The sequence below is a fragment of the Tupaia chinensis genome, unplaced genomic scaffold (assembly GCF_000334495.1).
Source record: "Tupaia chinensis unplaced genomic scaffold, TupChi_1.0 Scaffold000099_1, whole genome shotgun sequence".
Lineage (NCBI taxonomy): Eukaryota > Metazoa > Chordata > Mammalia > Scandentia > Tupaiidae > Tupaia > Tupaia belangeri.
In genome coordinates, this window is record NW_006159563.1 from 6,740,617 (window position 1) to 6,754,652 (window position 14,036).

The window sequence follows — 14,036 nt, forward strand, 5'->3', positions numbered from 1 at the left end:
TTTTTATATTACCTGTAAAGGATAGAGAATCAAAAGCTAGACTCTCAACAACTTTTTTTCTGTGAGAGACAAAACATTTAAACAAATGTGTTTTTCTTTGACAATATTTCAACTGCCATGGAATAGTTGTACAAACTGTGGGTAGTAACTGTATTTTTAAGAGTTTGTTAAACACCTGACCATTATGGTCTACCATGAGATTAAAATTCATATTTCATTGGTTATGGAAAGAAGCTACTGCTAAATAATTTTTTACTTACCTTAACTATACAGTTTTGGAAGTTACGTAAGAGAATTCATGGGAAAAATTGAGGAGAATTGTAAAACTTAATAATATTGTTGAATACCCAGAGAAGGAATATTTTGAGACATCATACATGTTACCTTCTTAAGAGGAGTATTGCTGGGACCAGCAGTTAGCGTATTGGCTATGTCGCTGGACTCCCACGTAGTCGACCGCGGTTCGCGTCCCGGACCCAGTGGCTTAAACTCATGCCGGACACGTGTGTGTGCGTGCCCAAGATCCTGAGAGGAGAATGGAGGAGAAGAGATTGCAGTATGGCCACCCCCTCTGGGGGGTGATTTCCTGCTTTCTGTCTCTCTGTCTCTCTCTGTCTGTCTGGCGAGCGCATGCGCCCTATAGCAAAAACCTCTAAAAAAAAAGAGGAGTATTGCTGATTCTGTCAGCACTTAAAACCCATACATTTCCCCTTGTTTAATTTACCTACTACTTTTGATGACAATCAAAAGAGAACATGTACACAGTTGGCAAAGGTTTCATAGCTGAATATCATTCAAAAAGGCTTTTTTAGGATTTGATTTTTCATGTTCTTAGTGTTTTTAAATCATGTTTTATACATTTCTGATGAAACTCAGAGGATATTAACAAATCAGTACAAAGCCATAGTCGTGCAGTTTTGTTATTATCTTTAACTCTTTGCTTTTATATTTTTCTGGAATAGGGAACATTTGTTGTTTTGAATTGAAGTTACTTTGTTTTTATTCTAAACAGAATTGATACATTTGACTTACCTAAATTTTAGCAAGCTTACCACAGAATTTATGATTAAAAATCTTGAAGTTTAGAAAATAGACATTTAAAAATAAATTTATAGACTAACTACAGTTAGCCTTTCATTTTCATATACCTTTTTAGTTCCCCAGTAATTCAGGCCCAATATTATACCTTTTATTGCTGAGAACCTGTAATGATGAATATAAGCAATGTAGCATAACACATTGATTTTATGCAGATCATCACCTTTATGTTTTGGGAGGTCTGCTGTATTAGTGATATATAAAAACTGATTACTTTTCCCAACATTGCCTAGTAATTGTTTATTATTTTTCTATTAGACAAACAACACAGATCAATATTACAGAACACCAGACTATGAGTAACATCACTCTAAATAGATTTGCCTCCAACACCAGAGGTATATTCATTTTAATGATTTGGACAATGTGAGCCCAATGACAAAGCTCATGTACCAAGTTAGACTAAAATTAAGAACTAAAAAAAAAAAAAGAATTTCTCTACTAATCAATTTATATAAAGAATCATCTTCTGTGACATAAGGTGTGGCCTTTTAAATATACTTTTATAACAAAGGCTTCCTTTGTAGTTCATTGGACCGGATTTGCATTTTGTCTTTCACAGTGAGCTAAGTCCCGTTAGGGATAAATAGGCAGGTAACACTTGATTTTCACCTGTCAGTGGAGAGCATATATGAACTCTCCTTCTTAATTTCTGTTAAGCTCATTTTAGGAAAATACTGATAAATTTATTTCACATAGAAAATAGCCTTAGCTGTTACAGGCTTTTATGCTAATGTTTTTTATATTGTGAAGGTTAAATTAGTTCTTTATTTTAGATTTTTATGAAGCACAAAAGCATGCTAGATCAAAAATTATATTTTGTGTGTTCCAAAAAGAGCACTTTGTCTTGCATCAAATGTAATTGATCCTGAAGCAGTGTAATCACAATTACTCACTTTCTTAATTGGCCTGCCCAAAATCAGAAAATGGAAACCGATCGACAGTGTTTAAATCAATAGCTTCATCGTAGTCCTGGTGGGGGTAGGGAGATAGTGGTAATGGGTAGATCAATTGGTCTTAGATGCCAATCACTGACTGTGCCTTTTGCATAGTAAATAGCACTTTTTGCTTAGTGATGTGCTGTATTAGTCTTGGTAGTTCAATAAAAAAGAAAAAAAAGGCAAGAATGCCTGATATTGAATTTCTTCCTTGAATTACATTATATAAATCAATATATAAAATTATAGATAATAAGAGCATATTTGATAAGAAGCCTTCAGAATTGCTGAGAACATGGATTATAAGCCTTTCAGGTGCCTTTTTATTTTTTTTAGAAGAAAAAGAACAAGGGTAAAATGATCTTACTTTAGGCTCTAGATTAATTGTTCAGCATTGCAGTTATATCTGTAGCTAGGTATAAATAGGAATATTATATATATATAGCTGTATAGTTATATGGGTACTTGATAAGCATTAATGTCTCCTTTTTACTTTGCATTTTAAATGGACATCAAATTAAGTTCTTGATTAAATTTATTGAGATTGACAATGTTTATAATATACTTCAATATATCTCTTTGAAAGTTGATACTGTGTATAAACAGATTCTCATCCTTATGAACAGCAGATATGAACTTATTAGCCAGCATGAAAAATCATGCAGCAGGGCTCAGGTAAAGGACTGAGCACTTGGCACCCACCCTTCTTTTTGTCCAAAAATTCACTGAAACAATGTAAAATACATTCCTCAAAAGAAAATGAGCACCAAAAAAATAGTAAGAAAAATATGCCATTAGCTGACCAGAAGCTGGGAAGAATTATTGACAGTCAGAAAGCAAATGGGAACAGATAAACAATAACAGAAAAGAAACATCATAGAGCGAAACACTTATAGGAGGAAACTTCTATAATGCTAAAAGCAAATCTGGCAGAATATCAAGCACACGGTGAATAAGTAAAAAAAAAAAGTTAGGAGTCTTAACAGTCAGGAGGGAATTAAAGGGCTACTTTAGACTCCTAGTTATCCAAACTTAGCCCTAGCAGCCAGCAACCTACACATTTAACTTGAGGCCTAAGAATAGTATTCTAAAGAAATCGAACCAAGGACCAGCTGGTGGCATGGTGATAAAGGCTGCTGGATCCCTCAGGGCCAACTGAGCAGTTCAAGTCCTGGATCCAGAAGCTTGGAAAAACATGCTTGGCTTGTGTGCGTACATGTCTAGACTTCCAAGAGGAAAGTGGAGGAGATGGGATTGCAGCATGGCAAAAACCTGTTTTAAATAAATAAATAAATATATAGTAAACGGACAGCTTAGGGTGATCAATTCTTTTTTTCTTTTTCTGTTTTTTTGCTGTATGGCATGTGTGCTCACCAGAGAGAGGGACAGAGAGAAAGTGAGAAGTCACCCCCCCCCCCCAAGAGGGGCTGGCCACACCACGGTCCATTCTCTTCTTGGGGTTTTGGGGCTTCACACGCATGCCTGGTGTGATTTCCAAACTGTCTAGTCCAGGATTCAAACCTCATTTGTCATATGGGAGTCCAGCTCTCTAACCACCATGCCACCTGCTGGCCCTAGGTGACCAAACTTTTGAGTGAAAGTAACAACTTGAAAGAGAAGGTTCAGGATGAATACAAAGACCCACTGACTATAAAGTAAGTAGACAGTTTCAAAAAGAGAGAAGATGTCTTTAAAAAGTATAGCTAGTATCTTATTGAAGAGAACACTATACCTATAAAGGAAGATCATACTGCTTGCTATAAACAAAGGAGGAATTAAAAAAATGTAAAAAGTGGGGCCATCTGGTAGCATAGTGGTTAAGGCAGCTGGATCCCACATTGGTACATGGTTTCAAGCCATGTACCAATGACTTGAAAAAACACCCCAGGCACGTGAGTATGCATACCCAAGATCCCGAAAGGAAGATGGAGGAGAAGTGATTGCAGCATGGCTATCTCTTTAAGGGGAACTTTATCACTTTCCCTATTTCTCTCTCTTTCTCTCTCTTCTCCAGTGGGCTCATACACCCTGTAGCAATTTTTTTTTAAGTATTCTTAGAAATTTAAAAATATAATGCCAAAAGTAATCCAGCAGGCATAGTAAAATGGATACAGCTGAATACTGATTTACTGTTCTAGAAGAGAGGGTCAAGAAAATCAATTATAATAGATGACAGAAAAACAAAGAGATGGCAAACTGGAAAGGAAGGTTAGAAGGATCCGTTTATCTAATACCAAAAATGGAAGGGAAGAAGAGGGACAAAAGAGGGGATGAATAATTAAAACAGTAAGTTACAGAACATTTTTTAAAACAGAAGAAATAAAGCAAGTCTTCTCATTGAAAAAGCCCACCAAAGGCCGAACAAGATGAATGTGAAAGACTATCAAAAAGTTCACATGCTGGTGAAATTGGTAAGGAGAAAACTTCCCTAAAATCTTCCAGACTGGAGGAAAAACAGCTTACCTAAGAAAGAACAAGAATGAGAACAGAATCAGATTTCTCATCAGTACTCTCATCAATTCTGGAGGCCAGGAAGACAAAAGACATGACCTATAAAATTTTGAGGAGACCAGATAGACACTTTTTGGACAGGCAAAGCTTATATGAACCGTTTACTACTATAGACCCTTTCTGAAAGGATTACTGAAAGATATATTGTAGTAGAATTTTTTTTAGGTCTGAGACAGAAAAATACGTAGACTTACAAAAGGCAGTATTAAAAATTTCCACCTGGGGAACCAGCAGTTAGCGTAATGGCTATGTTGCTGGATTTCCACGTAGTCGACCACGGTTTGCGTCCCGGACCCAGTGGCTTAGAACTCATGCCAGGCGCGTGTGCGTGTGTGCCCAAGATCCCAAGAGGAGAATGGAGGAGAAGGGATTGCGGCATGACCATCCCCCCTGGGGAATGATTTCTCGTTTTCTGTCTCTCTGTCTCTCTCTGTCTGTGGCGAGCGCACGCACCCTATAGCAAAACAAAAAAAAACCTCTCAAAAAAAAAAATTTCCACCTGTAAAATCTATCAATATGTAGAAATAATTAGGGGAAAAATAATAAACTGGACCCAAGATCTTTCTTTTTCTTTAAAACTTTAGTAAATAAAAATAAGGATTCAAAATCTTAACATGGACAAGCATGAGAAGGGATGATATAATATGGTTCTTGTGTTTGGCAAGAGGATTGATTGATGGCAACAGAAGAATAAATATGGTTTAAAATATTAAGGTTAATCACTAAAGTAATAAAAAATACAATGTATTATAACTTGTAAACAACGAAAGGGAAGAGGAACGGAGTGATTAAAACTTGACCAGTTTGGAGCCAACCCCATGACCTGGCAGTTTATGGGACCCAAATCTCACAGGGCCAGCCATGCAGAGCAAATTCCAGTCCTTGCAGCCTAAAAAACATGCAGGCCACAGGTGCTTGCATGCTGCAAGTTCTGGTAAGATGGAGAAACGAAGGAGAATATATTGTGGCATGGCCACGCCTCATTGCAGGTTACCTTCCCTCCCCACCCCCCGCCTCCCGCCGTGGCTTTCTATCTCTCTCTGACAAGTTCACATGCCCTCTGGCAAATTAAAAAATATTAATAAGTAAAAGAAAGAAAGAGAAAAAGGCATTTGTTTAACCCAGGAGGAATAAACGAAAGCAATAAAATAAAAAGCAATAAAAAACAAAACAATAGGTCTGGAAGAGGCTATACTTTACCACACATACTAATTTTCACAATTCATGTCAGTGAGTTAAAGTTCACTTATATAAAAATACAAATTCAATATATGCTATTTGTAAGAACCCTACATAGGCCCAGCTGCAGTGGCAGAGGTACTTGGACATACTGCAATACTGGAGCTGTATGGGAGGCCTAGGTTTAGATCCCCGGTTGACCTTAATATGCTGGGCATGCCCACATGTGCCCGTGATCCTGGCTGGCTGAAAGACTGGGAGAAATCACAGCTCAGTGAGACCCCCATTGAGGATATTTGTCTCTCTTCTCTCTTAAATAAAATAAAACATAAGGTAAGAACCTTACCTAAAATAGAATGACACTTGGGTCAGCAGGTGGCATGGTGGTTAAAGTGCTGGACTGCCACATGGCCAACTATGGTTTGAGTCCCACACCTGGTGGTTTGCTTTCTCACTTTCTCTCTCTGTCTCTGGTGAACACACATACCCTACAGCAAATAAAAAAATAATAATAATAAATAAAATTAAATATTTTTTTTAAAAAAGAGACTAACCCAGAGAAGATGAAATGTACATGTGTGTATTTATCAGATAGATGTGCTAAAAAGAACAAAAAAGCATTTTGGTTGAACATAATAAACCAAAATTTTCTTGTTGATTTCAGTCCTCCAAGAAAATATAACAGTTACAGACCTTTAAACCACATAGCTGTATAATTTATAAAGAAGAAACTAACATAAATGGTAGAAGCAATTAACAAAGCCATAATTGTAGGATATTTTAACACATGTATCAAAAATTGACAAATGCAAGAGGAAGGATAGATAAGAATACACATATAATTTTAATCAGTTAGCAAGGTCAGTCTAAGATAAATGTGTTTACAAAGAATTCTTTCTTTTCTGAATACAAAGAATACACATGTTAAAAACATATTTATAGGATGTGACAAAAAACAGAAAAACTATGGGCTAACATGATAAATGTGGGGAAAAAACATTTAAGATTGAATGAAAAGGAGAAAAGCAATGAAACAAATCATCTATTCAATAAATTGCAAGGAATTGTAATGTTTAGGGTAAATGAATGTTTTCCTAGACAGATACTAAAGGAGAGTAAGTTGTAACAGAACTTCAGAAAAAGATCATCTCTGTATTATTCAAACTTTCCTAGAACAAAGGGAAAAGAAGAAAAGCTTCCCATGTTCTGTAAGGCTAGCATCACCCTGGATTCAGACCCAGACAGGCCCGCTGCAGTGGCGCAGGCAGTGCTGCTGTGCAGGGAGGGAGCTGCATGAAGGCCTGTGTTTGGATCCTGGGCCAACCCAGATATGCCGCATAGGGATACATGCCTGACCCCAGCTTACTGGGAGGCGGGTGTGGTAGGATCATAGCAAGTCCCTGTAGGAAATTTCTCTCCCTTTCTCTTTCTCTCTCTTTCTCACTTAAAGAGCAGAACTACCAAAAATATAGCACACAGAATGTGCACATCCCTTGGGGCTGTAAATTCAGATGACTTCTAGAGCATACAAGTTACCAATGCCCACATGAATAAAAGTAGAAAAGTAGCAAAAAAAAAAAAAAAAATTCAGATCTCAGGTGAACATATTAAACCAAAATTTCCCTTCTAAGTGTGAAAAGCAAAACAAATGTATCCACCCTTAACACTTTATTTCACATTATGATAGGAGTTCTAACCAATACAGAAAGGCAAGTAGAAGCAGTTTAAATCCTAAAATGAGAGAGACAGAATTATAATTTGTATTCAGTGTAATTATCAACCCAGAACATCTTGGAACCAACAGAAAATCTTTTCTTTAAACTGGATTTTTTTTTTTTTTTGAGAGGTTTTCACTATAGGGGGCGTGTGCTTGGGGGACAGAGAGAGACAGAGAGACAGAAAGCGAGAAATCACCCCCCAGGGGGGATGGTCACACCGCAATCCCTTCTCCTCCATTCTCCTCTCAGGATCTTGGGCACGCATACACACGCGCCTGGCGTGAGTTCTAAGCCACTGGGTCCGGGACGCGAACTGCAGTCAACTATGTGGGAATCCAGTGACATAGCTGGTTCCCTTTAAACTGGATTTTGAAAGATGGTATAGGTCCAGCCTGTGGTGGGGTGGTTGTAAAGGCAGCTGGATCCCACATGGCTGACTGGTCAGTTCAAGACTCAACCCCTACAGTTTGAGAAGCACTCTGGGCGTGTGTACTTGCATACTCAAAATCCAGAAAGGAGAGAGAAATGCAGGAGCAGGGATCGTGACACGATCATTTTCCATGGTGGTGGTGAGGGTGGTATTCTCTTTCTCTCCCTCTCTCCCTCTCTCCCTGTCTCCCTCTCCCTCTCTCAGACTTGCACACGACAGAACACACTTCCTATGGTAATTTTTTTTTTTAAAGAAAAGTGGTATGGAAGTTAAGTCTAAATGGCCATCCGTGCAGTTTGAGTCCTAGACCTGGCAACTTGAGAAACATGCCAGGCTTGCGTGTGTGTGTGCCCAGAATCCTCAGGGGAGAATGGAGCAGAAGGGACTATGGTGTGACCATCTTCCCTGGAGAATGGCTTCTCACTTTCCTTCTCTCTGTCTCAGGAAAGCACACTATAGCAAAACTAAAATAAATAAACAGATCTACAAATAGGAAGTAAGGGAAAGAAAGGAAGTATAAATACCTATATGAGGGAAAAACCTGAAACTTTTTTAGTGGCCATAAAAGAAAATGTAAATAACATATAAATAGAAAAGAATAAGAAATTTATAAAAATAATAAACATACTATCTGAGCTCGAGAAATTATCTTCTTCAATATGTTGTCATCCACCCAAGTGTACACGTTAAAAGGTTCAAAGTTGGGGCCGGCAAATGGCATGGTGGTTAAGAGCACTGGGCTCCCATATGGCTGACTGCAGTTTGGGTCCTGGACCTGGCTGCTTGCTTTCCTGCCTAATCTCTCTCTCTGTCCCTCTATGATCAAATTAAAATAAATGAATAAATAAAGTGAAATACAATTTTTAAAGAAGTTCAAAGTTGGGGCCGGCAAATGGCATGGTGGTTAAGAGCACTGGGCTCCCATATGGCTGACTGCAGTTTGGGTCCTGGACCTGGCTGCTTGCTTTCCTGCCTAATCTCTCTCTCTGTCCCTCTGTGGTCAAATTTAAATAAATAAATAAAGTTAAATAAAATAATTATTTTTTTAAGAAAAGGTTCAAAGTCTCTTCCTGCCCTCCATCAAGGTCTGTTCCCTCTAACTATAGACTATCCATAAAACATCCCGTCGTCCCTGCTCTCACTGTTCCTGCCCTATGGAACGGTATACTATAGTGTGACACATGCAGACCAGACTCAGGTACTCCTGGGGCTCCTAGTGCCACCATTTACCAGCTGTGTGACCCGGGGCATGGTGCTTAGCTTTTCTTCAGTTTTCTTATCAATAAATTTGAGCTAACAAAAGCTAACTCTTGGGATCACTGTTAGGAGATTTACTACAGTACAACAGTAAATGCTAAAATATCTTGCATCGGCTATTAAATTAGATTCCCTTCTGATGCACCTGCCTTTGTTTCTCTTTTACTGCATCCTACTGCTACCAGAGATTCTTTTTTTTGGTAATATTTATCTATTTAATTCCATTTGCTATTATTATTTTTAATTCGACCAGAGAGAGACAGAGCGAGCAAGAAAAAGGCAAAGTGAGAAAGCAAGCCCCCAGGTCCAGGACTCTAGCCATAGTCAGCCATGTGGGAATCCAGCACCTTTAACTACCATGCCAACTGCTGGTCCCTACCACCAGAGATTCTAATATGAGGTCATTTACTTACCTGTGGCAAAAGTCTCTAGTAGTTTCTCTCTGTTTCAAAAAACATTGAAACCCCTCCGTCTTGGGTACAGAATCCATATACTTGACCTACAAATCAGGGCACTGTGGAGAGTGGAAGGAGGCACATCAGGACAGAAGCCCTGGACTGCCCTGGGAGAGCAGGGATGCACGGTCATGCTCTACGAGATGCCCTTCGCAGTATACCCCTGCCCACTGTTCAGCTTCCTCTGCCGACACACCAGGCCGCCCACCGTCCCCAAAACACAGGCCTAGAATGCCCTCTCCCTTCTTTTAGGGAAAAACCTACCTCATCTCACTCCTGCAGGATGAGTCAGACAGTCCTCCATGGACCGCGGTGTTTCCCGTGTATCTCTAATGTCACGCTGACCATTCCATCATACATGCAGTCCCTCTCTCCCTCTAGGTTCATGAGCTTCAAGGGACACTCTTAACTTGCCTTAAATCTCCAGATAGTCATACGACATAGGATCAAATTTGTATTCAGCAGGTCTTTATTGAGTTAAAAAATAAATTGGATTTATTGGTTTATCTTAGACAATTCACATGTGAAAAAATACAAAGCAGCTTTCAAGAATATCATACATAATAGCATTAAACAAAAGTGGATTTTACAGCTTTTCTTTGTAGTACATTATTTGTCCCGAATCCACCCTTGAGGTGTTTTTTAACCTAAGGTTTGGCATTTCTTACCCATAATTCTCACTTTCCTAGCCACCCCCCACAGACCAGGGACCCACTCCTAACCTCAAAGTAGAAGTCTCTCTGTAGATTTTCAGAAACGCTCTTGCTTTCCTGAGGAAAAGCTGGTGGCCCAGCTGTGACAGACTGCAGTGCTGGCAGCCACATGACCAGCTGCAGGTCTGGATTCTGGGTCCTCTTGAAAACATACCAGGTGTGCGTGCACATGCTATCATCAGAAAAAGAAATGAACTTAAAAAAAAGGAAAGGGCTTGATTAGCACACTCCATGATCATGCTTCCTCAGTTGGAAAGTAATAGTGGTACGGAGAGGCAGCAGCCACCTCATAACCACGAAGATGATGGCAACGCTTTGACTGGTAATTCCAAGACTTCTTGTATTCTAAACAATCAGTGCCCAATTCTCAATAAACTGTGAGTTGGATGTTCTGCCTATTTGCAGCCAAACACACTGCTAACTGATAATACTCATCAACCTAACTTTAAACATGTACGCTAACAATATTTTAAAACAGTTTTAGTAATTTGTTATTGACAGTGATGTCACAAGATTTAAATAAAATAAGTGTAATCAGTATTGTATTTCTATCTGGTACTATAACAAACAAGGTTCACTTTCTTAAACTCTCCATAATCTGTCATTAGAAATAGTAGCCTTTATTTAAAGAATTATTTTTATTTAACTTTTTAAAATTTATTTATTCATTTATTTTATTTTAATTTGACCACAGAGGGACAGAGAGAGAGGGGAATAGTGAGAAAGCAAGCCACCAGGTCCAGGACTCAAACTGTAGTCAGCCATGTGGGAATCCAGCACCTTTAACCACCATGCAACCTGCCAGCCCTAGTAGGATTTTTTTTTTTTTGAGAGAGAGATTTTTGCTATAGTGTGCGTGCACTCGCTAGAAAGACAGAGACAGAGAGTCAGAAAGTGAGAAATCACCCCCGCCCCAGGGGGATGGCCACACTGCAATCCCTTCTCCTCCATTCTCCTCTTGGGATCTTGGGCACACACGCACATGCGCCCAGCGTGAGTTTAAGCCACTGGGTCCGGGACTCGAACCATGGTCAACTACATGGGCATCCAGCAACATAACTATTATGCCAACTGCTGATCCCCCCAGTAGAATTTTTTTTTTTAAAGAAAGCACGTTATCATGTCCAGCCCCATAACATAGTGGTTAAGCTCCGCGCATTGGGAACTGGAGCCCACACAGCTGGACCACAGTTCAAATCCTATCCTTGGTAGCTTGGAAAACATGCCAGACTCAGGTGCATGTGTATGAAAGCCCAAAATCCTGATGAGAAAGAGAAATGAAAGAAAAAGGATTATGTTGTGACCACACCCCATTGGATGTTCTTTCTCTCTGGTGAGCACAAGCACCCTCTGGCAATTAAGAAGAAAGAGAAGGTAAGAGGCAGAGGAGAAGGAGAGACTAGCTCCACAGCCTAGTGTTTGGGAGACCCAATCTCACATGGCTGATTGCAGTTCAATTCCTGGCCACAGCAATTTGAAAAACAAGCCAGGCACATGTGCATGTGTGCCACAGTCCTGGCAGGTCGGAGAAAATAGAGAAGGGTGTAGTTTCTCAAAGCATAAATGCATTGCATATCAAGCAAGTCAAAAGATATTACTGTACACAACTTAACGTTCTTGTGCATTTCATGTTCTTTTCTTTTTTTTCATGTGTCTTTCCCTCTCACCTTCAGCTGTCGGTATCCCCAACCCCCCACCCGCCCTATAGTCTCTGGTATCTCATTGTCTCTGCTGTTGTATTTTCCTACTTGCTAATAATTTTTAAAACTTTTATATCAAATGGTATAATTTTCTATAACTTTGTAGTTCTCTTTTTTAAAAAATTCTAACATGCATTTTACTGTGAAATAGTGTTGAAAATGTTCAAGTCTTTTGAGCTGTGATAAGATAAGCCAAGAATATCTATACTTTATATGCTGGCATATACTCTAATTGCATCGACATAACTATATAGTATTAAGATCATGTATTTATCAAAAATATTTAGTGAGCTTTGATTGTTTTCTCCTTAGTACCAAAGATGATTGTTTCAATGTGAATATTCAGCCACCTGTTGGAGAGCTGCTTTTACCTGTGGCCATGTCAGAGAAAGATTTTAAAAAAGAGCAAGGTAAGAGATTGCTCCAGTTTCCTAAAAACTTATATACCAAATAATATGTGCTCATTCTTCTGACCTGTCTCTAAAGTAAGTGACGCATACACATAGCCATTAACATATGCAGTGCATAATCTGCCAGTAATCCGCCACTGTTTATTAATGCTTTACACTTAGACAGTAACGTCAAAAATCTGTCTACATTCCTGGCATACTTGAAAATTGATTAATATGTCTTTAAAATGATAAATTGATTGAACTGATTCTGCACTTTTCAGTTCTGAGAGTTGGGGCTTGTCAATGAGAATGCGTTCTATACTTGGGAAAATTCAAGGGACCAGGGACTTGCCAATGTCCTTACTGCTGTGAATGTTCTTCTTCTGTAATTGTTTCTGAACTCTTTTTCTGCCTTACTAGTATAGTTTTTTTTTCCCCCCTGCACACATTAGAGTATCATACACTTTAAAATAAAATCCTAATTATAGCATTAAAATAACTCTATTTTCTTTTGACCAATGCTGTAGTAAAGAAATGCTGTTTGTTATCAGAATGTGTCAGAGCTAAAGCATTTGAAAATGTGCACCCAGTCAGAAAATCTTTTCAGCAGAAAGCAAGTATTAATATCTTATACTTGGCCCAGAGTCAAGCATGCCTTCTAATGAAAACATGGAGCTTTTTTTTTTTTCTTAATATGAATAAGGGAAAATGTCTGTGTGCTTTTATATGTTTAAGGATAACATTTATAAAATTAGGGTACATTTAAATACTATCTTTGGTCAGCAATTTTTCAGATTTGTAGGAATCTAAGTTAATTTTTTTTCCCCTCAGGAAGGTTTTATCAAAGATCCCTTCATTTCAAGGTTATTAAATTGTATCTATCAAGCTTCTAGAAAATATGGAGCACATTCAAATACTCACACCTAAGGAGAGGGCCATCCTTCCTGTCACTTCATCATTGTAGTGCCAGAGTTTTGTTGTGCTTTAAGCCTTTGTAATTCACAGTATCAAAGAGATCCATTGTAGAAGAATCCCACAAAGAAAATCTTATATAAGACTGTAAATTAATAGTATCTCCCCCCCAGACCTTATTTTTAAGTAATAAAAATGAATGACTAGATCCACCTTTGCATTTGCTTTTCTTGGAAGTTGATATATATAAAGAAAATTATCTTTGTGGTCTTATTTTTCTGTTGACACATTGAATTGATTCTTTTATTTGCTATTCTTACCCTTTGCTGGCTAAAGCCTGCCTCTCTGCTTTACACCTGCTCAGCAAACCCAGGTGAGTGGCACGCAAGCGACTGGATAAGGCTGGGCACGCTTAATGCTAAGGGGTCTTTTCTAGTGCAGCTCAACTACCTCTACAGCAGATTATCGTACGCCCTCTGTCTCCCTTGGCTTCTGTTTAGAATACTTGCTATTTCGATGAGATGTTTTTGTGCCGTGCTGTGACTGAGGGATTTTTCGCTGACTAGCCATACAGAACCGTAAGTGCGTAAGAGAGGTGCACTTGGAGAATAGCTGCGGTCCTCTGTGGAGTTGTTGCCAAAATTCCTTTTTCTTCTGCCATTTTACGTCTATGGTTGTTGATTATTTGTCTGAATAAATCTGGCAGCTGTTTGCTATGTTTAATAGAGCAGAA

The 14,036-nt window shown here is 38.7% G+C and overlaps 1 protein-coding gene across 1 annotated transcript in view; it reads left to right on the forward strand.

Annotated features, from left to right (window-relative positions):
- The window catches only part of AP3B1 (adaptor related protein complex 3 subunit beta 1), a 276,448-nt gene that overhangs the window by 244,293 nt on the left and 18,119 nt on the right, over positions 1-14,036 (forward strand). The window contains exon 26 of the mRNA XM_006143530.3: positions 12,312-12,409. Coding sequence (XP_006143592.1) covers positions 12,312-12,409 — 98 coding nt within the window. The remainder of the gene's footprint in view (positions 1-12,311; positions 12,410-14,036) is intronic.